Source organism: Saccoglossus kowalevskii, chromosome 15 (genome assembly GCF_978046115.1).
Source record: "Saccoglossus kowalevskii chromosome 15, keSacKowa6.1, whole genome shotgun sequence".
Classification (NCBI taxonomy): Eukaryota; Metazoa; Hemichordata; class Enteropneusta; family Harrimaniidae; genus Saccoglossus; species Saccoglossus kowalevskii.
This window is the reverse complement of record NC_140655.1, coordinates 19,545,655-19,570,578: the sequence shown is the minus strand read 5'-3', so window position 1 is coordinate 19,570,578 and position 24,924 is coordinate 19,545,655. Positions and strand designations below refer to the sequence as shown.

At 36.4% G+C, this 24,924-nt stretch overlaps 2 protein-coding genes and 2 non-coding genes across 4 annotated transcripts; 2 read left to right on the top strand and 2 right to left on the bottom strand.

The window, feature by feature from the left end:
- Positions 1 to 572: 572 nt before the first annotated feature.
- LOC102804838 (chloride channel protein 2-like) lies at positions 573 to 18,765 on the top strand. The gene is made up of 22 exons (XM_078012534.2): positions 573 to 714; positions 7,180 to 7,345; positions 7,505 to 7,636; positions 7,930 to 8,058; positions 8,369 to 8,502; positions 8,649 to 8,726; positions 9,066 to 9,270; positions 10,096 to 10,180; positions 10,417 to 10,518; positions 10,649 to 10,733; positions 11,184 to 11,336; positions 11,556 to 11,736; positions 11,947 to 12,044; positions 12,383 to 12,498; positions 13,338 to 13,471; positions 13,975 to 14,183; positions 16,538 to 16,616; positions 16,955 to 16,989; positions 17,131 to 17,160; positions 17,295 to 17,399; positions 17,966 to 18,052; positions 18,610 to 18,765. The coding sequence occupies exons 1-22, from the start codon at positions 667 to 669 to the stop codon at positions 18,763 to 18,765; spliced, it is 2,547 nt and encodes an 848-aa protein (XP_077868660.2). The 5' UTR covers positions 573 to 666.
- Positions 12,692 to 12,764, bottom strand: TRNAM-CAU (transfer RNA methionine (anticodon CAU)). The gene has a single exon. It is a non-coding gene; the product is annotated as a tRNA-Met (tRNA).
- Positions 13,009 to 13,081, bottom strand: TRNAM-CAU (transfer RNA methionine (anticodon CAU)). Its single transcript has one exon. It is a non-coding gene; the product is annotated as a tRNA-Met (tRNA).
- Positions 18,766 to 23,902: 5,137 nt separating the features above from the next.
- LOC146734043 (uncharacterized) lies at positions 23,903 to 24,593 on the top strand. Its single transcript, XM_085508499.1, has 2 exons — positions 23,903 to 24,014; positions 24,364 to 24,593. The coding sequence occupies exons 1-2, from the start codon at positions 23,903 to 23,905 to the stop codon at positions 24,591 to 24,593; spliced, it is 342 nt and encodes a 113-aa protein (XP_085364625.1).
- The last annotated feature ends 331 nt before the right edge of the window (positions 24,594 to 24,924 follow it).

Sequence of the window (24,924 nt, the reverse complement as noted above, 5' to 3'; positions counted from 1 at the left end):
TGGTTGCTTAAGTTGGTTATAATACATTGGGTTTCGAACTTACAAAACGCATCCAGTTCAAAAATATCCACGTAAATATTGCGTTATTGGAATGAACGGAATTGAAGGTCAAACAGTGTCCAGCCTGAGACTAATCTCATAGAATCTACCGGCGTTCGGAGAAATGTGTTTATTTTATTGTCGATATGGGCAAATGTGCAAAATAATGCATGAAGTGCATGCATTAATTTAATGGGAAATATTTTTCGGCCAAAATTTTTTTTTTCAGCAGCGAGTGGGAAATGTGTCCCGTCAAGTCAGCGCATGACATGTATCATTAGACATTATTTACGGAATTCCAAAATAGATCTGAACGCAGTTTTTCGTAGTATATCGTATACGTTGATCGAAAACGCCTACAACTTTAACCAATTATATAAAGGTGGAGCCGACAAGATTTTACCGCACGTTAAATACTTAGTCATTGGACAGCCGACTGGGGGCGCATATTCCACTGGTAGTCAATAATTCGTCACGAAATAATCGCTTAATCTTATCTCTTATAATATACTTTAGGTGAACACCGTGACACATTGATCATCGGTCGGTCCGTGATAAAACATGGTGTTGATCGAACTTTGTACACGTTACAAGCATAGCATTCAACTGTAAACCAGCGTCGACGTCATGTCGAGAGGAAATCAACAAGCGAAGCTCGGCTTTGCTCCCACTTTGGTAAGTGCTTAATATTTTGACAAACGCCAGAAACAAACAATAAACACATTGTTAACATGTTTTTAAAAGTCATCCGCATTTCCAAACGTATATGACGCCTCTCTCTCTATATATATATATACATATATGCATTATATATGTCAAGGGGAACAGGACAGTTCTGATTTAACCGCCAACTATTTTCGGACGTACATGTAACGTACCACTCTGAGAAAACTGAGTTCCAATTCATGATTCTAAAAAGGTATAACGCTATACATATTTTCAGGAATCAATATCCGGTATATGTAATACTAAGGTCAATGTAAAGTACTTGTTGACGAATATTTGACCTTTGACATATATGCGTGTACATACTTTGAGAGATATCTCTTCATAGGAATCGGTACTACATACGACAGTCTCGCTATCACCTGTGGACATACCGACACTAATCGTTATGTGGTATATTCAGTTAACGGGATGTCAAAATTTCACAATTCAGAATAGAATAGAATAGAATAGAATAGAATAGAATAGAATAGAATAGAATAGAATAGAATAGAATAGAATAGAATAGAATAGAATAGAGGAGAATAGAATAGAATAGAATTAAGCTTTATTCTGTTTATGTAAGTCAGATCAATAAAGCAAAATTATTAGAATAAGCGATTCAAGTTTGAACTGTGGGTTATTTAATACAGCTGACTAAATAGTGTCCAAGTGCTAATAATATTTTATGTTTTAATATTGTAAACTGTTACTTCTAATTTTTGTTTCGATAGTCATGATTGATTTGTGTATCACGCCGTTCACTGTATTTCAATGTTCAATGTATAACTAACACTCCATAAGATAATGTATTCCATCTTCTACGAGTACTCCCTTTATTGCAGTGTGCAAATAATCATTGTTAAGTAGTGTTTTACGCTTTGTATGGTGACATGTTTCTCTTACTCGTTTGTGGTACCTATTGCTCAGAGTACTCTCAGACATAGTCGTGATTTTGATGTACAATAATCAGGATTTCCAATATTATAAAATACTTTATTTTAGCTGGAATTAATTTTCGCTGAAAAGACTTTTTGGGTGTTTTGTATGGAATTTATTTTCACTGATTTTTGACGAGTTGAATGTAAAATAGAGGAAAAGGGTATATTCGCTAGATTTTATTTTCACTGAATCATTCCTTCAGCGAAAATAACGAAAATGAATTCTAAGCAAAAATAAAGTATTTCACAATAGACACCATGACATAGATATGACAAAATATGTTTGTCTAGTGGGACAGTCTTTAGTGCTATCACTATCAATTATACACATTTTAACGTTGCGATGTTACCAGTGTGTCCATGGGTGCGGCTACTCGCGTGGGTTAGATATGCAGTGAGAGATTAATAGTCTGCTTTTCAACACTTCTGCCCTCATTGCTTAAACTAGTTAAATATTGTCATATTTGTTTTTGCATAAAGAATTTTATACGTTTAATTATTGAATGAATATCTAATTACATCCATTTTGATATTGTTTATACGTATATTGCAGCCATATGCATAATGTATGAATAAATAATTAAAACATTTGCATATTGTATTGCTAGCATATATGGTTATTAAATTACAAACGACTAAGGGAATATTTGATATGGGGTCATTATCATTTCATATGCACGACCTTTGGCAGGACACGTGATGTGTCACGTGATCATTTGAAGTTTCAAAGTTTAAAGATGGACAATACCGATTATTATTTGCAGCTTGACAACAGGCAGATCACTTCTTGCTGTCCAGCCCTTTCAACCCTCATAATGACTCACTTTCTAAACTAACACACATTTTAGCATATCTTTAAAATATGTGATAAATTTATGAGAATTTACAGGTGAAAATGGAGATACATATGAACGTATCAAAAACTAAACTCATTAGGACCAAACAAAAACAAGCTGAAGGTTTGACCTATGAACTACGAAACATAATTTTGGTATATTTTGCTCTTTTTCTTTAGCTACTTAGAAGTTGGATGTGAAAAGTTTGCATTTTTGGAAAAAAAACACATGCACTGAAATGAGTGACAGCAGACACTTTAGCAGACACTTTAGTTTTTCCCATCATGCCTTGCAGATGAACCATTTTTGTGGTGCCAAAATCACTTTTACGTATTCTTTTACTGCTGGTGTTTGTCGGTAAAGAAAGTATTGTATTTTGTAGATATATTCATTTTGTTATTTGTGCATTTTGAAGTTTTAAAGATATATACAGAGTGTTATAGCATTTCCTAGCATGGGTTACAGATTATATATTACATTCTTTTTCTGTAGTGAAACAATCATTTCTACAGGTTTTCTTTACTACTATTCCTCACCAAAAACATATACTGATATTTGCGTGGCGTAGGTTGTACAAGCAAGACAGTTCAGGGGTCGTTTCCTAGCTGATGGCTTAAAGAGGAGTGACAGAAAATTAAATGGCTAAAATATTACCAGTATTTTCAATCTTTAACTTCAACAAATCGACTGAGAGGTCTTCAAAAGTTCTATATTTTACCAATTTGTGTTCAAAATTGATTCATTTGTGCTCAAATGGCAGCATTTGCTTTGAAAATTGAATTAACATTACAAATGGGTCGATAGAATCTATTTAATTGTCACTGGTGCCTGAAAGTGCGCATATTAATTCTGAAACTCGTGAATGAGAAAACACTTCGGCCAAATGCTCGGAATTTGTTTTCAGTAGCGAACTGGAGATGTTCTCTTACGAATTTATTGTGATATTGTATACTCCAATGTATCAACGAGTTCAGGTCCATGCGTAACAAATTTAATAAATTAGTATTTCTGAAGCTCAAATAGTTTTCCAAAAAAGTGTGATCGCTGTTTATATGCATTGTTAGTTTTATCTGAGACACTTGGATGTTATAGGATGAATATATGAGAGTTGCGTGAAATCAAAAGCACCCTGCTGATTAACATACTTTCTGTGATAAAATGTGGATTTTTTGAAAAATCAGAACACCTTATTTTAGAGAAAAACACTGAATTTGTTTTTGAACAAGATACACTTTTGCTAAGAATGATACGCAACCTTTCCATCCTTTCCATCATGATCCATCAACGCCTTTGTGTACGATTTTACGTGTTTGGTCCAGTTAGAACAAAATGAAGTCTCCCCGGGGTATTTATAATATAGCGTAGCAAGCGAAATGTGTATGTTTCGTGAATTATTAGCAAAATAGGAAAGCAACGTGTAAAGTATTTTTTTTTTAGAAATTGTAAAATCGTTTTTATATTTTTGGTCGCTGTAGAAAGAACAGACATAATTACATTATACGACATTATTCCTTGAACTATGTTTTTACAAGTGCTTTCGCTTGAGGTGCATTTTTGTTTTGATTGTGGTGTCACGGTTTATTGAATGTAAACGATAAATTGATAAAATGCCCAGCGAAATGAGGATCCACAGTGTTTTTTGCTGGAATAAACACGATAACACTACGTCAACACGAACCGCATGTGGTTTTGAAATTAAATGTTAATTTATAAACGGATTATTCGTACCCATCCCGGTTCTGAGTTGAATAACTAAATTGTCTGATTACGTATTATCTAGCTTTATTCCGTGTGATTATTTGTGAATATAACGCGTGCCATGTTTAACTGGTACCAGGGTCGCATAAGATATGACATTCTTCAATTTAGAGAAAACTCATATGATGAATATCCGACAAACACGGGTAAGTAACATGTAGCTTGCGGGACGCGTACACGATCTTTTATTTTGTTTCTACTTAATTAATTAATTAAATTCTATTCGACTGGTGTCGAATAATATATTGCAATGATGCCTGGGTTATATTAACCGTTCCATGTTTAACAGTCTGATCAGTCGCAATTTTTTGACACTTTCCGATGAAAATGTAAATAAACTAATACATGTGTAGTATCATCTCAGACTACGTTGCGTCACTATCGACTACGCGCTATGAGAAGATACTTTTCGGTTCTTTTGGTTGTTTATTATTACGTGAATATTAGTTAATATTATTTTATTTAAAAATAATAGCTGTTTTGAAAATAAGTACAAATAGAAAGTAAAATTGATAACCATGGGAGCATAGACAATATAATATCTCAAAAATGTGTTAAATGTGATATAAATCCGAGTTAAGGCGTACAATGTTCCTTGCCTACATTTTAGGGTAGGATAAGGGGCCTAAATAAAAGAACTTGAAGTGGCTATTTGACAAATATATCCACAACATTTAGAAAAGTTGAAAAAAAGTTTTCTGGATTTTAAAATCAAACAAACGTAATCATCTCAGTACTTGCATGTTCTAAAGGCGAAAAATTGAGAACTGAATGGACATTTTTTTAAGATTCATTTGGTATGTTATGACAAACGCGGTTAGAACAAACTGCATGATACGAAGTCACGTTCATGGCAGCATGTAGCAACCAAGGCAACCTTGTAGCAACCAGAGAACCACGCCAGTTCAATATCCAGACCAAGCAATGATATCTGTGTAAATACATGATCCCGTGACGAAACTGTGTGGTTTGCGTTACAATATAAAATGGCCCGTGACATCACGTTGATGGTACATCGTACGCATCTGTTAAAAAAAACTGGGGCGTGGTACAGCTCGAATTATTGTTGTTATCTGAGAGTACAGAAATCACATGGTACTGCCTAACACCTAACAGCGTTGGTGGTACTGTACTGCTAATAATATAATAATGTCAATGATTTATACTCGTTTATGGCATGGGTTGTCGTTGTTGTCGACAGCATGGTGTCAGGTGTGGCACGGCTATGTTGCTATAGAAACAATTGCAATATTTGTGTACGGTTAAGACAAAAGTTAGATTTATTTATAAATACATAGGCAATAGAAGGTGTTCTCGCGTGAAAATGGCCCCACCTGCAGCTGTCCACTCTGAACTCACCCTCGTTCAGTTTGTAAAACTGTATCGAGCATTCCTAGTTGTAACAATAACGTCCAGTCGGAGGGAATGTAAAACTGACGTTCGTGCGGACTGTCTCTACCCCATTGCCCGAAACAAAACTGGGACTTTTCCTAAAAGAAAATAAGGCGCCGTTTTTTTTAGATATTTTGTGCGATCAAAGCTCTCCTACCACGCCGTCAACAATATAATTTCAGTTCGTGTGCCTGATATCTGATGATCGAATTGTAATTTTAAAGTGTGTGGTGATATCATCTCGGTGACATTATTTGAGAAATTATTTGTGATATTTTTATTCAACGAACCTGATTCTAAATGAGGGCGTCATTTTTATGTTGCCAATTTATTGAAGTGTAATACAGTATTGTTTAGCGCACATTTTTACTAGGTACAAGTAATATACTTAAAAACATTTCGTCTTCCACCCCGGCGAAAAAATAATATTTAATATATTTGTAATAATATAGTTTTGCAGGAGTTTGAAACAAGAAAAATACACATTTTGGCAACACAGACGCGAATTGCCACCGAGATTTCGTTTAAAGCGAACCTGAAAACCGCGAGACTTGTTTTTGCCCCTGCAAGTACGAGCTCCGACGGAACAGTTTGATACGCCCTATGTTCTTTATTCGATAATTCCTTTACTATCCTAGATAACAGTGTTATTTTTTTGTCAACTAGATTCGTGAATAGAACCGGCTACAACAAACTAACAACAAGTGTTGAACATTTAAAAGCATTTCTGTTAAAGTAGCAGTGTTATTCAGAGTTATCTATAGCCCGACATGTAGGCGAGAGTACGCCCTCGCCGACCGAACGGCATCAGACCTCCCTGTATTGCCCTGTGTTGGGTTTTGAGCACCGCGGAGGGCGCAACTCAGGCGACTCGTCAGGTTAAGTTATCTAGTGATGTTTTATTCTTAAGAGATGACGACTTTGATAAAACGTTGAGAGACTCTAGATAGAAGGAATTCTTTGCAATGGACATCGTTTATAACGACAATGCTTAGGACGCTAAAAAGACCCATGGAAATGGAGATTTCCCGGTCTATCACGGGGAGTTAAATTTCTACAGCAAACAATGCTGATTTCATTATGCGGGGTTGTCACGTGTTTCCATGGAAACTGCATATTTGACTACAATAATACACAATCACATGTAAAATAAATAAGTGCGAGAACGTAAAACTGACCGTGTTGTCAGGATTATACAGAGATCCATGTGAAACGATAAAATAATGACACACTGGAATACCCCCATGCGCATGGGCGCTGAATTGAAGGTACGTACCAGTAATTTAAAGCGCGTGTGAATATTTCATTTTTTTTATTTAACGAACTGTTTTGAGCGTCATATCAAAAGCTATTCTTATCTAAATAGATCATCATGTAATGTACTGTTGTGCCGTATTGTGTCCTTAGGAATTAATTCCCATGAAGTATATTTGGGTAGAACATGGCCATGATCTTGAATAATTAAAATTCAAAAGTAGAGTTGACATATTTTATATATCTGTTCTTAGATGCATGGCCAGTATAGAACTGACCTGGCACGGTACGCCAAAGACGAGAGCGTCAGGATCAAATTAGAGCAAGAAAAACTGCGACGATTAGAAAAAGAACATCGAAGAAAAGAAGCAGAATTAAGAGTACACGAAGGGTCTGAGTTGCTTATGGATAAATGTAAAGGTGAGGGAAGCAGTTTTTATACAAGTTATGTTTTTGCTTTCAATTAATAATTAAAAAATATAAAAAAATGCCTTGGTGTCATTATGGTACTAGAGTAATGGCTAAAAAACTCATATATTATTTTCAATACAAATCCTTATATTTTTTACGGGTTTTCAGCTGGTATAAATTGGATAAGACGAGGTGCCCACTCTAGCGTTGGAGACGATTGGGTGTTTCTTACGTTACTTGGAGTCGTTATGGCACTGCTGTCATTTGCCATCGACTACTGTGTTGCTTTGTTTCAAAAAGGTATGACGTCATAATTATTGTCAATTTGTATGAATGTCCAACTATGAAAAGTATCAAGCTATTAGCTGACTTGGTATTCGATGATCACAATTTGCATATATTTCCCATGATTCATTCAACGACCTTTAAACTGCATAGTTATTAAGCAGTGACAAGTGAATGTGTTTTGCAATGCGTGGCAATGTGTATTTTTTATATTAGTCATGGTATTCATTTGCAGTTTTTTTTATTTTATTTATTTATTTTCTACTTTTTCTTCATTATTATTTTTTTTGTTTGTTTGATGTTTTTAGGTCAAGTATACTTTTTTCATAAATTAGACGGCCAACCAGGCCCGCAGTATATTGTATGGATAGTTTATCCTACGGCACTGATTCTATTTTCTGCAGTTTTTACGTATTACGTGGAAGCTAATGCCGTCGGTAAGTTGTGAGCAAATATCGTAATCAATATTCTCTATAAAAAAGAACTATCAATACACTTTCATTGGTGAGGGCAGTAGTTCCAGGACTGAATGTTTTCAGTTATCGCGATAACTTACACGGAGTTCGATCATCAGATGCATCAGAATCGTCGCGCTGAGTCGTGTGTGAGTCTTATGTGACGCATACAACGTGAACAATACAGCGTTTGCTTGTACAATATTCGAATGTGCGCTGCACGACGACTGTCGTATAAAATGCATACTCCCCTCAACGGTCATAACTTAGCAGTCATTTGTTTTTATTGCAGGTTCGGGTATTCCACAGCTGAAAACTATTATTAGAGGAATTATTTTAAAAGAATATTTATCATTTCGTACTGCCGTGTCCAAAATTGTAGGATTAGGATGCGCCCTAGGCACCAGTTTACCACTTGGCAAAGTCGTGAGTACATATATCGGAATTACATTCCACCGCGTGCTGGCGCTGTTCGTTTCTTAAATGAACTGTAAGCGGGTGCCATATTTGTTTACATTTTTAGTAAAATTCTTATTACACACAATTCTCTCTGTTTTTTTCCAATTGCACAGGGTCCGTTTGTACACATAGCTAACATGGTAGCCACAGTACTGAATAGATGGATCTCAAAAGTAACAGGCGCTTATGTGGTAATAAATTTTGTAAACTGTCACATTACGTTAAATAAAGAGCATTTGGTAGATATTTTCTATTACGCAGTAGGATCTGTTAAGGTTTGGTTTATGTATGACTACTAGTTTTCTTCAAACTCACTGAGATGATAGTTTTAAGTATTAAATTCACTAAATTGTATTACATGTTAGTACAGCACATGCACACAACCGTGATCAAAATGGCGTCTTTTCAGTCCATAAAAAATGACCAATAATGCTCACCTTACCATATTTACAACGTTAATTTTGATCGTTTGATATAATAATGTTACGATCTACAAGTTCATGCCAAGTATGTGTATTCTATTTCCACAGAACGAATACAAAAACTACGACATGCTGGTCGCCGCATGTGCAGTTGGCGTAGCATGCACTTTCTCTGCGCCGATAGGGGGCGTCCTATTCAGTATTGAAGTCACAACGTCGTATTTCGCTGTCCGGAATTATTTTCGCGGATTCTTCTCTGCTACATGTGCTGCACTGATGTTTCGATTATTGGCTGTATGGAGCGAAAACGAAGGTAGTTAAATCACATACACACTCTTTTGACTCAATATAATGCCCTCTGCTATTAACAGTTTTGTAAATATCGTCCTATAAGACGACTACAAACAGAAGAGTGAGTGAATCACAACCATCTTTTAGCAATGCCACATATTTCGCTGGCGTCTTGGGCGCTTTTTTGCATACCGATCTCAGGGTGGGATTAATATTTTCTTTTCAAATTTATTCTTCAGAAACCATTATTTAGTGAAGTAAAATCGATCTGCCTCACAATGTATTATGTTAAAGAGAGGTGGTCGTCGCGCCACACATGCGCAAGATATGGGTCTCATATATGACCAAAGATGGCGACTTTGGCTGTTGCGCAGACCAACGAGTACAAACTGATACGTTACCCAGCTTTAACTGTGTAATTTATTCGGTGATTGGAAGGCACAGAAGAGTTACCGGCGGTAATTAGTTAAAGCGGGGGAGTCGTCACCTGCACATGCGTCAGATGGTCATAACGTGTCATTGTTTACAAACAACCGTTTACCCATGAGCCTTTGCGTTTTTAGCGTGTGTTGTTATAGTCGCTTGGAACTCAATTCCCGCGCGTGCGCAGGTGACGACCCCTCCTCCGCTTTAACGTAGCGCCAAGGTCTAAACTCGTACTTGTGATTTCCATTAGAAGAGCGTATTAGATTGTAAGAAAATCAATACTTATCAACACAAAAATGCATGACGACTTCTGCCCTTTAAGTGAACCCGTAAGTATACCTGTTACATGTATATACTACACACTCACTGTATTTAGCTGTTTATTGACTTTATTGCCACTGTATCAATGCGTTCATTGCAGAAACCATCGTGGCTCTCTACAATACTTCATTTCGTTTGGATATTCCATACGACGTAACAGAAATATTTGTCTTTGCACTCATAGGGTAAGTAACTTTGCCATAGCAACATCCATCACCAAGAACCGTGTTGCAAGCTCTCATTATTATTCAAAGATACGTGACGTCCCGCGGCGGTTTCATTGGCATGTAGTGTAGGCATTTGCCATTCTTGAATCATAACCATCGACTCATGGTAACCAATTGAAAGGATATTTGATAAACCGTACCTATATTTGACAGAGACTGTAATTTATGTATGTTTTGTGTTCCTGTCATTTCAGGGTATTTACCGGCTTTGGTGGCGCTCTCTTCGTCTACATGCACAGAAAAACAGTAGAATTTAATAGAAGACCAACAATCGTCAAAAGATTTCTTCAAAAAAAGTGAGAAATAGACACAAAACGAAATCGTATGTTTTTCAACTTTCCAATAAATAACACAAATATCTCTCTGTGTCCTCTTCACCGGCAGAAATTAAAGGTACAATTAATTATAATTTTTTTTTTATTTCAGCCGTTTTATTTACCCCGCTATTGTCACTATTATTTTGTCCACTTTGACCTTTCCTCTTGGATTCGGACAATTCATGGCCGGAGAGGTAAGTAGTGCAGTTTTTTCATATATGATGAACTAATATTATTACATAGATTCCTCCAAGAATATGACTGTTTAGAAGAAATTCAAATCTTACTGAAACTCGTATCTCACCTATTCATACCCGGATGCACATGCACGGTAATCCCGCCAGGATTGTCTAGGGACTTATTTAGGAATTCGGAATTCGCAGTTGGGTTTTGAACGAATAATATTTTCGCTCTTCATAACACTTAAAGCGGGGGAGTCGTCACCTGCGCATGCGTCAGATGGCCAAAGCGTGTCATTGTTTACGAACAAGCGTCTACCCATGAGGCTTTGCGTTTTTAGCGTGTGTTATCGTGGGATATATGGGACATAATTCCCGCGCGTGCGCAGGTGACGACCTTCCCGCTTTAATGAGTACGAACTATACGTCTGCAAGCTAACAATACTCCATTTGTCATCATTACAGTTGACCCCGGGTCAGGTGCTAAACTCACTTTTCAGCAACGAAACATGGGCGGGCGCAAGTGAGGAAACAGTCGCGCAGTCGCAGTATGCTTCTTACTGGCTGGGCAATCACGGAAATGTTTTTTTATCGCTGAGTGTTTACACCTTAATGACGGTATGTGATTTTCAAGTCATACATCTATTGACGTGTCTATGTATTTTTTAACAAAATTAAATACATTCATTTCATCCGGTAATTCTAAAATAATTCTACAAGACATACGGAATAAAACACACATGTCTAACGCGATGGAAGTGTGTGAACTAGCAGTCAACAAACCTGATTCTATAGGATGAAGTCTTTCTCATTGTAATTAACGTACATGGTTTTCAGTTCTGGATGACTGTCGTAGCTATCACTATGCCAATAGCCTGCGGCGTATTCATGCCAATATTCATCGTTGGAGCTGCATTTGGACGGCTCATAGGGGAGTCCATGGCTGCCTGGTTCCCCGAGGGTATATGGCAAGGTGGTAGGGTCTATCCCATCATACCAGGCGGTTATGCTGTAGTGGGTATGTGCAAAGGCAAATTTATGCGTCAGTTAAATCTCGCGAGATTTTGGTCGCCATCTTATAAAATGTCAGCTGTGATATTGTTTAAATGGTTCAAATCTTTGGAGAAGCTATCAACCAATCAAATATATTTTTACGCCAGAGAAATGCTACATCGCTAGACGAAATTTCTGAAATGGGTATTTAGAATATTATTCCAATGTTTTACAGGCGCCGCTGCTCTGTCTGGGGGCGTTACTCACACCGTATCTACAGCTGTAATAGTAGCCGAACTATCAGGCCAAATAACTCATATATTGCCGGTGATGGTAAGTTGTTGTTGAGAAAACGTATTATTAAAAAATGGACACTGAAGGTACAGAGAATTGTTTCGTGAGATACGAGTTACTGACAGGTGATGTGTTCCGTCGACATGTTGTGCAAATGATGTCTTTGGTAATACCATGTCTGGTAATTTACCCGCTAACTTAAAGCGGGGAGTCGTCACCTGCGCATGCGTCAGATGGCCATAGCGTGTCATTGTTTACAAACAAGCGTCTACCTATGAGCCTTACTTGGGACTCAATTCCAGCGCGTGCGCAGGTGACAACCAGCCCGCTTTAACATTGTTGTACATTTTTAAAGTAGCTCTACTTGTTTTTTCCAGGTTGCAGTATTAATTGCCAACGCAATTGCACTTTTGTTACAACCATCCATATACGATAGTCTTATACAGATAAACAAATTGCCGTATCTTCCCGATATTCCAACGGGAGAAGCAAGGTGAGGCAAACATGTAATACATGCAACTTGTAACAGTCAATCATGAAGATTAGTTTTCGTATCATATATATGCTCTGGCCATTACGTTTTATATTAGGCTACACGTTCTTACGTCAATAACTTTTATGTTGTTTGCCGTGTTGTGCTTTGACTAATACTAAAACTACAAATTAACAAGTGGAAAAAAGTTGGCTGCCCCGTGTGAGGATCGAACTCACGACCTTCAGATTATGAGACTGACGCGCTGCCTACTGCGCTAACGAGGCGCATGTTGTTATATAGTAAGTTGCTATTTTTTGGGTTTGTTCTAAAACTAAGTTGCTATAAGGTTTAAGTGGCCGAACAATAGGCAGTGCTTTGTCTGCTGCCAAGTATCAAATGATGACAACACAAATTTAAAAACAATGTTTTATCAGTACTGTCTAATGTTTAAGCTACACGTTCTTACGTCACGCTTGATAACTTTGACTAATATGAAATTAAAATTAACGAGTGGGAAAAAAAGTTGGCTGCCCCGTGTGAGGATCGAACTCACGACCTTCAGATTATGAGACTGACGCGCTGCCTACTGCGCTAACGAGGCACACATCTATGCGCAATGCAAGTCTATAAAGTAGACTTATTTGTTTGTTTTTGTATACCTGCTTGTTTTTTTGTTTTTTTACAATGCCCCACGCTGTCATAACTTGTCAAGCGTATGTATTATTAATATGGTAAGGCGTATGTGAATAGGTAAGAGGTTGGATATTGATAAATGCGTGTTCAGTGCGTTCAAAGAGTCAGATGAAAAGCACAAATTAAACATGCCGCATGTTTTTGTTTTTTTATATTCCCATCAGAACGCATCATATATTCGCCGAGGACATAATGACGCGGGATCTCGACTACGTCGCTTATGACGTCACGTATATGGATTTGAGAGTGTTACTTGCCAACACATATCATAGAACATATCCATTAGTAGCCAATCAGGGTAAGAATATTATCCACAGTCCCTTTATCACGTGACTGTGAATAATCTTATGATATACTCTACTTAGAGTGCTATAAACATATTACCGAAATAAAATTACTACCACCAACATTAATGTCTGTGGTATTTGATTAGAGATAGACGTTATAGTAACTGCATTGGTGAGTGAGGCTGAGTTATGGTATGACGGACACACACACTTCGGAAGTACTACATGTAGTACTGTTTCAGTTATAATAGTGAGACAAACTACTAACTAATAAGATAAACAAAATGGCGTATATGATGGTCTACTCGAACATAAATGCTACGTGATATCGAGACACACAATAATCTAATGCCAATTAATCAAAGTGCGCATTATTTCACACACTAAGCGTCCACATATATGTTTACAACATAAGACCAGTGTTTTCAACCACTAGCGAGTTTACCAAAATAGAAATGTCGTACATAATTATTTGAGTGAACACATTGTATTTTTTGTGTGTCTATAATTGAAGAGTCCATGACACTATATGGTATCGTTGACCGATCCGAGTTGGAGTACATGTTGGACAAACACACCGGCAGGCAGGCGAGGCTCGAGGAAGCGAGTAGGCGGGCGCTTGGATCGGATGAGCTCAATCAGAACGTACCCTCCAACGGGGACAAAAAGAACGACTTCACACAAGTCAACGTAGAGTTTGACCCCGACATAGGAAAACCACAGGTAATGTTCATATACTGTCCGTCAATTCCACATAAAATATTATTATTCGTTTTTCCGCTCTAATACAGAATTTTTTCTTGAAAGAGTGAGTAGAAATTCAACGTGTTTTTGCTCCTCGTTAATTTTTAAAACTCAAATGCATCGGGATGGGAATATCACATTTATCGATTTAGAAAAGACGTATCGTTTGATCAAATTTGTTATATCCAACTGCTTTTAGTTTAGTATTGAGTCAGGTATCTTATAGCAAGGTAGGGTATATATGCGGTTCGCGGGCAGTGATTTTTTTTTTTTTTTTTTTTTTACTTTTTCTAACCCGGACAGTTTTGGCTAGATAGTGTTAACATTTGGAAGCTTTATCAATGGTGGAATATGCTCAAAAACGATTTTAAAATATAGAGAACCGAGGCACGCGTATGTGATTAAAAGTCCCGAAAGTTTGTTTACGCTGCTCTTTGATCACAAGTCACTGATATATGCTACATAAAACGTAAATTGCAATTGACCTCACTGTGACGACGCATTGGTTGTGGAATACGGTAAAAGAGACCGAAGCATGCGCACTGCGTACACAAAATGCTAATTATCTTTAACAAGGTTATGACGTAGACATATCTCATGAATATTATTTGAAAGTGCAATTATTAATAGAAAGCATTTATTATGAAACGCCGGAATCACATATATTCGGTCTTGACCACCACTCTGTCTATTTTGGTAATTTGAAGACTGTACACGCTTTCTATCATACTAAACTGGTCACCAAACTTAACAACTGTTTCTGGCCTGAATAAGCGTAGGCAAGCATAAATAGGTTTCGATTGTATACAGCGCCACCAGTGGCTGTTCCCGGCTCCATGTGTCAAGCACTCTGCGATGCCAGCTTGGTAATCTCGATCGGGAACCCCCTTTGTCACCTAGCATGCACTGATCGCGATGTCACAAAGTAAATCACGTCGTGCATGTAGCCCACCCAGTGTGCATTGGGACCTCAATGTGTTCAAAACAGGAAGTCGGCTCATTCTACGCTCAGCTGTCATGGCGAGTACATCAGTGCCCTGTATACAAACTATGCAACAACAAATGTCAAGAGATTTTGACGATGATTCTCGTCTGCTCATTTATGCCGTCGGTCTCAGAAAAGTATTTATATATCAACCACCATATGCGGCTTCATTGTGTATTGAGATATACATGATATCAACGAGTTTTTTGGACAAAGTGAAAGTAAATGTTGTATTGCCATGCCCGGCGACCTCTTATACTAAGGCACTCTGTGAATGAGATTTTTCCAGCGGTGAAGGCTCGTCTCATTTTTAGCGCCATGTCACGTCTGTAGTTGAATGAAACGTGCCTTGATTTACAATAGTTCTCCTTCCAATGCGACTTCAATTTATCTCACCGGCGTTTGAGCGATTGTGTAGTAAAAGCTGCGAATAGCCGTTGTGTAGCAAAATATAACGGCCTATTTTAATAACCGGGTCGTCTCACTGAATCTTGAATAGTGTTGAACTAACCTCCATGGTTGAACTTCGCTCGGTTCATTTCACCGGGATCACGAAAAACTGCGTCATACAAAGTATTTTTTAAAGGTTTGAGAAAAGGTAAATTTAGACTCACCCTTCAACGCAAACCACCCAATGTCGATCGCTATGTTTACATAACTGTATGAATATCTCATTGGCTTTACGTAATCAATTGTGCCCCTCCCTCAGTGGAACTGATAACACGACGCCATGACAGTTTTCACGCAAGGTTGTGACTTCGCGGACGAATTATTATGGAGACTCCGTCATTACCTTTTTCACCATGTTTCCTTTTGATTATTTATGTACATCTTTGCTAAATCTTGCCAAGCATTCGATAAAGAGAATGTTTGTACCTGTTTTCTATATTTTGAGCATATTCTACTGTCCACAAAGCTGCGAAATGTTAACAGTGACGACTGTCTGGCCTTTATTTAAAGCGAGAGGGTCGTTCCCTGCCCATGCGCGAGAATTGAGTCCCAAGTGACGATAACAACACACGCAGAAAACTCAAAGGCTCATGGTTAGACGCTTGTCTGTGAACAATGACACGCTATGGCCATCTGACGCGGGTGACCCCCCCTATGGCAAGATTATTAGTGAACCCATTACCGCGTGTAGACTGTTATCCGAGATATGATGTGGGGAGTATATCACCACCGTCGAAAGTAAATAAATTTTATTGCGAATATCGTGTGATAATGTAAACATGTGACTTCACACAAATTCTAATTCTGATAATGGTGATTTAAAATTCCTAATAATAGTAATATTTTATTTTTTTTATTCACAAAGTTGAAAACTAATCACTGTTTTTTTTTCTTACAGAACCAAGCACCAAGTACAACGAGGTCTAAAACCGACACACTATCACCACTAATGCCCAAAAAATTGGAATTTTCGATAGGTATATTTTCATTGATTTATCAACAACTACTGTACTCCCTTACCACAGTCTACCAAAGGTGAATTTTACTCCGCAACAACTCAAAATCAGCCACGGACACAAGCCATATCGCATGAGTATCTTTTTATTTGTGCGATTTTTTGGTATAACACTCGTCGACGCCGAGAAGTTGTTAAGCAAATCGTCTCAATTTACCTTTTGTTCCGCAGCGGGATTAAAATTACTACCCGATTTTTTGTTTTTGTACATTGTACTCATCGTTGACCTTCGTTTGAAAGACATGCCGTAGAAATGCTGATGCTCTTTAACAAACTTAATATTTGTTTCCCATTCTTTAGGAGAGAGTCAGAGCAGTCTGGCATCTGATTTACGGGTATGTTAACTCGCATATAGCAGCATATATACCAACTGTAGATATAACTTAGAATGTAGCGAATACTCAATAGTTCTTATATTCAGAAATCATACATAAGATAACAGATTTAACTAATGTATCCAAATGTATTTATTGTAGGACATGGTAGTGGACATGAATCCCAGGGAGGTAGGATAACCAGTAATTATCGTTAATATTAATATTAAACTTATATATATATGTATACATAGTATGTAAATAAACTATACTATTTTAGTACCTCGTAAAATGTTTCATAAAGTGTATCATTATTCGTTTGATAGCAACTACAATGGGAAAGTGACAGAGTGCAGGAAGTTGTGAATTTCGATAATTGTCATATAGACCCAGCTCCGTTACAGATCGTAGAAAAGAGTTCCTTACATAAGGTATCTGCAGACTTTGTACACACATATAACAACACACATACATATCAAATACTGTTAATTATTTACTGATTTTCAATTTCGCTATTTTCGCCGATATTAAGTAAAATCCGCTAAATTAAGTCTATGGAAACATGGAAAATAACAATAGAACTCATTGTTTCCCTGCCAAGTTCGTGAACTTGCGCAGAACCAGTGAACGCCAGTGAAAATAAATGATTTTACAATAGTAGTGTACTACTTAGTTAAAGTGGAAGGGTCGTCACCTGCGCGCGCGCGGGAATTGAGTCCCAAGCGACGATAACAACACACGCTAAAAACGCAAAGGCTCTTGGGTAGACGCTTGTTTGTAAACAATAACACGCGATGGCCATCTAACGCATGCGCAGGCGACGACTTCTCCGCTTTAAACCCATCAGCGGCTGACGCATAAATACACAGCATACAGTTGTCTACACGAACACCTGTATCATTCATCTGCATATACACCCGTCCGCATGTTCTAATATGATGATAATTTCGCAAATACAAAACATAATTGTTAATTCTTTCCTTTTTTGTGTAAATAGATTCATACTCTCTTCAATCTGTTGAGTGTAAACAAGGCATATGTCACCAGCATGGGAAGACTAGTTGGGATTGTATCACTGGATGAGGTAAGTAATAAACGTGTATGCTTGTCGTTGAAATGGGCATTATATATATATATAACAATTTTGCTTCACAACAAAAAACATTTTGAATGTCAATTGTTCACACGGTTAACACATTACACGTCACCAAATCACACTGTGCGCTGTTAAATCACATTGTGAGCCATCGTGACACATTTTCCCGCCGATTAACCACATTGTGTGCCATCGTAACAAATTATACGCTGTCAAACTACGTTGATTGCCAACAAACACATTGTACGCGGACAAATTACCATGTGTGCAGCCATGACAAATTGTACGCTGCCAAACCACATTGTGCGCACTGTAACATATTACAAACACCAAGTGACAGTACAATAGGTTCTGCAACCGTGACTAAAATGTCGCATTTAGATTGACATCAAAAAGTCACGTGACTTTTCTCTTGCTGAACCACATCTATGGAAAAATGATCACAATGTTTTATTTCCGAGCCCACTCCCGAAAGTCAATATTTGTAACAATTTGAATAAAAGGTTAGGTGTGAAAATTCATATTTTTGTTTTCTCGTGTGCAAGGTCCGAACTGCGATCGTAGGTTCTGGTATATATGACGGCAGCGATTCAGAGGACGATGACACGTTTTACGACTCATACGAAGACAGTGATGAAGGTGTGGAGATGGTGGAGAGTATAAATTGTGATCGTGATCTTGATACGTCAAAACAGTCGTGACGAGCATCATCCTGTGTTGTTCAAGACACATATTTGAGCTAGTGAATCATCATGTTTTGGTGCATTTGGATACTAGTACATGTTTCCATGTAAATTATTCTTTCGTAATTTAGGCTCGATATATTAACAATTGTACTATAGATCCCAGGCTCATGGTTATAAAATTTATTGTTGGGTAAACATTTACCAAGTTTTTTGCATAATCACATATTTCTAATAACAATATATTTGTATATTCATTTAATATTTTTTAATTATTTTTTATCATATATAACTTAATTATAACAAGAACTTGTGTGTAACCCCTCAAACCCACATGTACCATTTATGTAACAAATGTATACATAATTACAAGCAAACGAACATTTACATAACCACACGCAACACAAGATTATAACTCTCATCGCCAAGACAGACGAACGCACAAACCATTCAACCACACTGACCGGCCCAAAATGACATGTAGTGAGCACGCCCCACAGTGACGAGAGTGAATTACACAAGCCGAATCTCGGACAAAACATACAATGTACAGTATTTTAATACATTTTAACACATACTGTAGTAAGTCGAGTATTCATAATTCAATACGAACCACTCTTATGATTATGATTATTCACGGGGATAAATACTGTCCACAATCGGCTGGAAAAAACTTCCGGCAAACATTCACATACCAACATTCGCACAAGGCGTAGCGATTCGCCACTGCATATAAATAGTACGGTCGAGTGTCTCAAAAGAGCACACGTGTTTACTGTTTATACTGTACATTCTGTAAGTGAATGTGTTTTTATACGTTACTTTGTACATCGTTACTTACATCGTTTATTATTATCTTCGCCCTTATCAAGTATCCTATTAAATATGATAATATTGTTAACATGTCTTTACTGTATTTCATTGGTGCTCACATTTATTATGTTTATTATGTTGTATTTTGAACACAGATGTTTTAAATTGTCATAATTTTGACAATAACTTTGTACTGTCATTTTAACAGAATTAAAGAAATATAATTGTTATGTTTTGAAAGCTGAAATGTTTTGAAATACAAAGTAATGGGTGTCTCTGAATTGTTTTGTTACGGTTTAATAACATGGTCATAGTCCGAAACACATGAACGTTTATTTGTTATAGAAAGATAATCATGGTATATTGTGTTTAATTTAGTTTCATTTAATTACTTGATGTAAGAAACAAATTCTGAAGTTTCACATAAAAATAACAGCGTATTTCTTACCACATAAATGCATTGTCGTCTTCAAAACATTATTGGTGTAATAATAATTACACATTCCAATCAACTTCTGGATAATATTTAATTAAGGTTTTTTGCAATACTACTTTCGAACAAAACGCCTGTTTTTGACATTTTCAGTCGACTTGCTTCTTTTCTAAAAAAACCCTGTTCAGATTCAGATTTGAGAGGTTATAGGTAACCATCACGGGAATGAGTTGTCAAACTTTAAAATGCAATTGCGTGCATTTATTATAACGTATGGTATTTTTGAGATATTCAAATTAGTTTGCTTTAAAAGACATTTCAATATAATAATCAAGAAAATATAAATCTAACGCATACATTATCATGCATTAAATTGGACGGAAATTTAAATAATTACGATGTCACAATAGGATTGTGTGAATAAATTAGCATAAATTATTATACATTAAATATTAAACGAGGACGTCGGGACTGTAGATAAATTATATCATAAATTTTATTTTTTTTAATCTTACGAGTAAGGAAGTCAACGTGAACTATTTGGCATAAATTATTATAATTTATTATAACTTGTTGAATAGTACAAGTAATGATGTCACATACACGGCATACATTTTATGATTGAACGATAGAGGGCGCTCACATACTCACACACGCACACACACACACTGCTAACGTTAATAAAAATACATGGTGTTTTTGCATACTAACGGACTTTATTACATAAAAGAAGTAAAGCTGTTAAACAACTACGCCAACACAATAGCTAAGAATCTGGCCAAGACTCAAACTTACGAGGTGCACATGCAGCAATATTTGTTATGTCATGGAATGTGCATGGTCTGTTATGTAAACAAGATGACACAGATTTTCATTGTTTTTGTAATAATTTTGATGTATTTAGTTTACTGAAACATGGTGTATTGATATAGATGATGTAAATTTGCTTTCTGATTATGTTGCATTTAATTGCCCCGCTGTAAAATTTAAGAACCGGGGAAGAGCAAGTAGCAGTGTCGTCACTTATGTTAAAACAAGTTATTCAAAGGGGCTTAAATGAATGCTTCCTGAAACCACGGGGGCGGTGATTTTGTTATTAGATAGTCTATTTTTTGGTTTTAAAAATAACATTTTGCTTGTTTTTACATATGTCCCTCCAGAGGGCTCAAAATGGTATTTACAGAATGATGACGTAATGGGTGGTATAATTAAACTTGAAAATGATGTGGTAAATTCTTTGTCACAATGTAATGCTGGTGATATTAGCATAATAATGGCTGGGGATTTCAATGCTAGAACCGCATCTGACCCTGATTATATGTTACATGATGATGCTCGTTATAGCATTGGAATCGATCCTAATTATATGCAGTGTGATTTTGATATTCCACGCCATTCTCGGGACCTTAACCGTACTAATTTTGGCATTTCACTTCTGTCTATGTGCAAACACCTGTCTGTATGTATGTTACACGGCAGAAAAGAACCTGGTGAACTCACGTGTATTGCAAATGATGGTAGAAGTGTAGTCGACTACGACCTGATATCCCTGGATTTGTATGGCTATGTGACATCCTTCACAATACCAGTCAGAAGTGAGTCTAACCATTTTCCACTTTGTTATAAACTTAGAATTTCTGGTGTACTTAATTCAGACGAAAATTCGATTGGAAATAATTCCATTGTGAAATTTCGTTGGACCAACGAACTGTTGCAAATTTATAAAACACGTGTTCTGGAGAAAACTGCTGAAATTAATTTATTAACTAATCAACTGAGGGCTCATAATTTAAACAAAACAGTTACCCAATTTACAGATATTTTAAAAGAATCGGAAAAAATTATGCAAGTACAGATCCCTAACAAAAGATTATCTTCACACAGACAAAATAAACAACCATGGTATGATGAGGAATGTCGCATGGCAAAATCTTATAAACTTTCCCGTTTACGTCGATATCGTGATACTGGTCACGAGATTGATTTAAATAACTACAGAAGTGCCCGTAATTCATTTCGCTCACTGGTGAGAAAAAAAAGAAACATACATATAACGAAAAATTGCAGGATACAATTAGAGAAAACATAACAAGTGAAAAATGTATCTGGGAAACTATTAGAAAGAATAAGAGTAAAAATCAAACATCTATAATTCCATTACAAGATTGGGCCATGTACTTTGAAAAACTGTATAACCAGGATTCATGTAACAATAACATAGATCGAGAGCATCTTAATGAAGTTAAAAACTTTCTGTATAATTTTGATCCGCATTCTCCAGAATTTGGTGAAACTGACACGGCATTGAATGTGTCAATAACGAATGAAGAAATTATTCAGTCAATACATAAACTTAGAAATGGCAAATGTGCAGGTCCTGACCTTTTAATCGCTGATTTTTTAAAATTTTTATGTGATGTGTCAATAACATTTTTGAATGCCCTTTTTAACTTAATTTTTAATACTGGCATTTTTCCAGTGTCAAAATATCACTGAGTCTGGTTTTTAAATAATTTCAAACCGTTGGTAAGACAAATGTTGTATGATTTTTAACAAACAACGGAGCTATTTTATCCGACAGGCTAAAGGAAAGTACATTCAAGTGCATGCTCAATCCTGTCACGATCTATGAGAGTAACTAGGATGACATTTGTTCGGCATATGATGCCATTTGATCTTCTGTTCGTCTTGTGTTTGTACGTGTTTGTAATATTTGTTTGTTTACTGTGCCCTGTTGTATGTGAAATATTATTCATTCACTGAGTTTGTGACTATTTGTGCTGGTTGACTATAGCTCCCCGAAACCACTTTCCGCTCGGTTACTGTGCGTGTTGTGTACTGCCTTACATAGTTGAAGTACGTCATTGAACCAGTCCTTTTTAGGAATGGCGAGGTGGCGTGACGATCTTGTCATCCAGTTCACAGCTATGCGTGCCTGAAGTAGCACAGTCATGGGGTTACATGTGATATACCAGGTTACATGTGATATTTTTGCTTTTTTTCAGCTATAGAAATGGATATGTATTTCATCTGTGGCACAATTATAGCTCTTGCAATAGCCAATGGTTGTGTTGGGCCCAGATTTGTCTCCAAATTAGTGTTCACGTGGATCACAAAAAGTTACCAGTATGTCAAATCCACAGTGAAGCTGGAAGATGTGTTACCAGGAACTGAGCTCTATGATCAGCTTCATAGAGTAAATTTAAAACATTTTGTATATTGCGTTATATAATGCTGCTCGTCAAATTTGAAAGTCTTGTGCATGAGTTGCAGTAATTTGGCGTTAAGCTTTTCAATTTTGTTGACAGTATAACGATACAATTATATGCAAAATCATAATTGTTTTTCAGTTGCAAGATTCCACTAATCTCACCGAAGCTCACCTTGCTCTAGATAAAATGAGCATATTTTTCGATTTAGCTGGCTGCACATTTCCTCTCACTAATATAGAAGGGAAAGACCGGATTATTAATGCATGTGTGCAGTTTTATTTAATTGACAGGACTCGGTCAAATATGGAACGGTAGGTCTTTTCATTCATCAGTCTCTAACTTTAAAAATCTAATTTGCAACATTATGAGTTAACCAACAACGCATTTCTCATTTGCATTGTGGCTATATATAGGAGTAATATTCCAATAACCTAAAGACATGTATGGCTATTAGGTTTAAGATATTTCACAGATAGAAAAATAAAACATCATATGGTTTAAACGAAGTAAAAACAGTTGTTGAGGGTATAAATATCATGGTATTTCATATCTTTAGATTTTATCCGCTGTTCTGACAATGACTTATTGCTTATTTCAGTTTCCTTGATGGATTATCCTCACCAGGCGTGTTGCATTCGGTTAGAGAGAACCCAGATGTCTTTGAAAGTGTTTTCTGTCAGGTAGAGAAGAATTGACGATGAATACGCTAGTAGATTTATTTGTTCCACATCTAAGTCCAGAGAGTTATTACAGACCTAAAGAATTAACAACTCTTTCACACTGGAATGAATATTTAGTGGACATTAGAGGTAAGTTATTACGTACATGTTTATGAATTGTTTTACTGCCACTTAATCTTATACTACCATATTTATTTCATCTCAAATATGCATTTAAATGTCTTTCTTCTTGTTCAAGTTTATGTGTGTGGTATTATAATTTATTACTATTTAGTAATGAGGCTTATAATATTTTGTTTGGAAATACATCAACCTGGAATTAACAAAAATCTACAACAAAAACACTCATTTACTTGTTGTTCTTTCTATGTGTTTGGCGTTTTTCGCGCCAAGATTATGTGTGTGGTATAATTATTATTATACTTAGCATAACTTACTATACTTAGTACGTCATGTCATTTGTATAATATGGGTTTAGGATTATTTAACCTGCCGACTGCCATTAGTATATCTGAAGAGTACAGAGTTTCTTTATATGTTTATCCGGAGTGTATGGAGTGTATGGTTCCTGCAGAACAGTCAATATACCCAACAGCTAATACATGCAGTAATATACTGAGATTTCCAATTATTTATGAAGAATACGAAGAATTTAAACAAAACTTTGAATTCGCAGTGTTAAATGCTGTGGGATTTGGAAAAGCATGAACCAGATCATGTCGAAATTATGCCAGTTATGTTTTAGCAAGCCTTTTAAAATAAGCAGCTAAACTTTCATACCTGTTTCTATAACATGAAGAGTAAATTCTTTGTTATACTTAATTGCTAGGCCATGTGGTATTGAGGTGTGCTGCATGTTATTCATTAACATATTGTGTTGTATTGTGTTATAATAAATTCTTGAACAACTACAGACACCATTCTCTTACTTTTTACTCTGACAATTCCTCCCCTGTGCACGACAGATGATCTACCCCCCCCCCCCATCAATACAATACAATAAAAACAATTTGTGTAATTCAACTTAATGAAAAGGTCT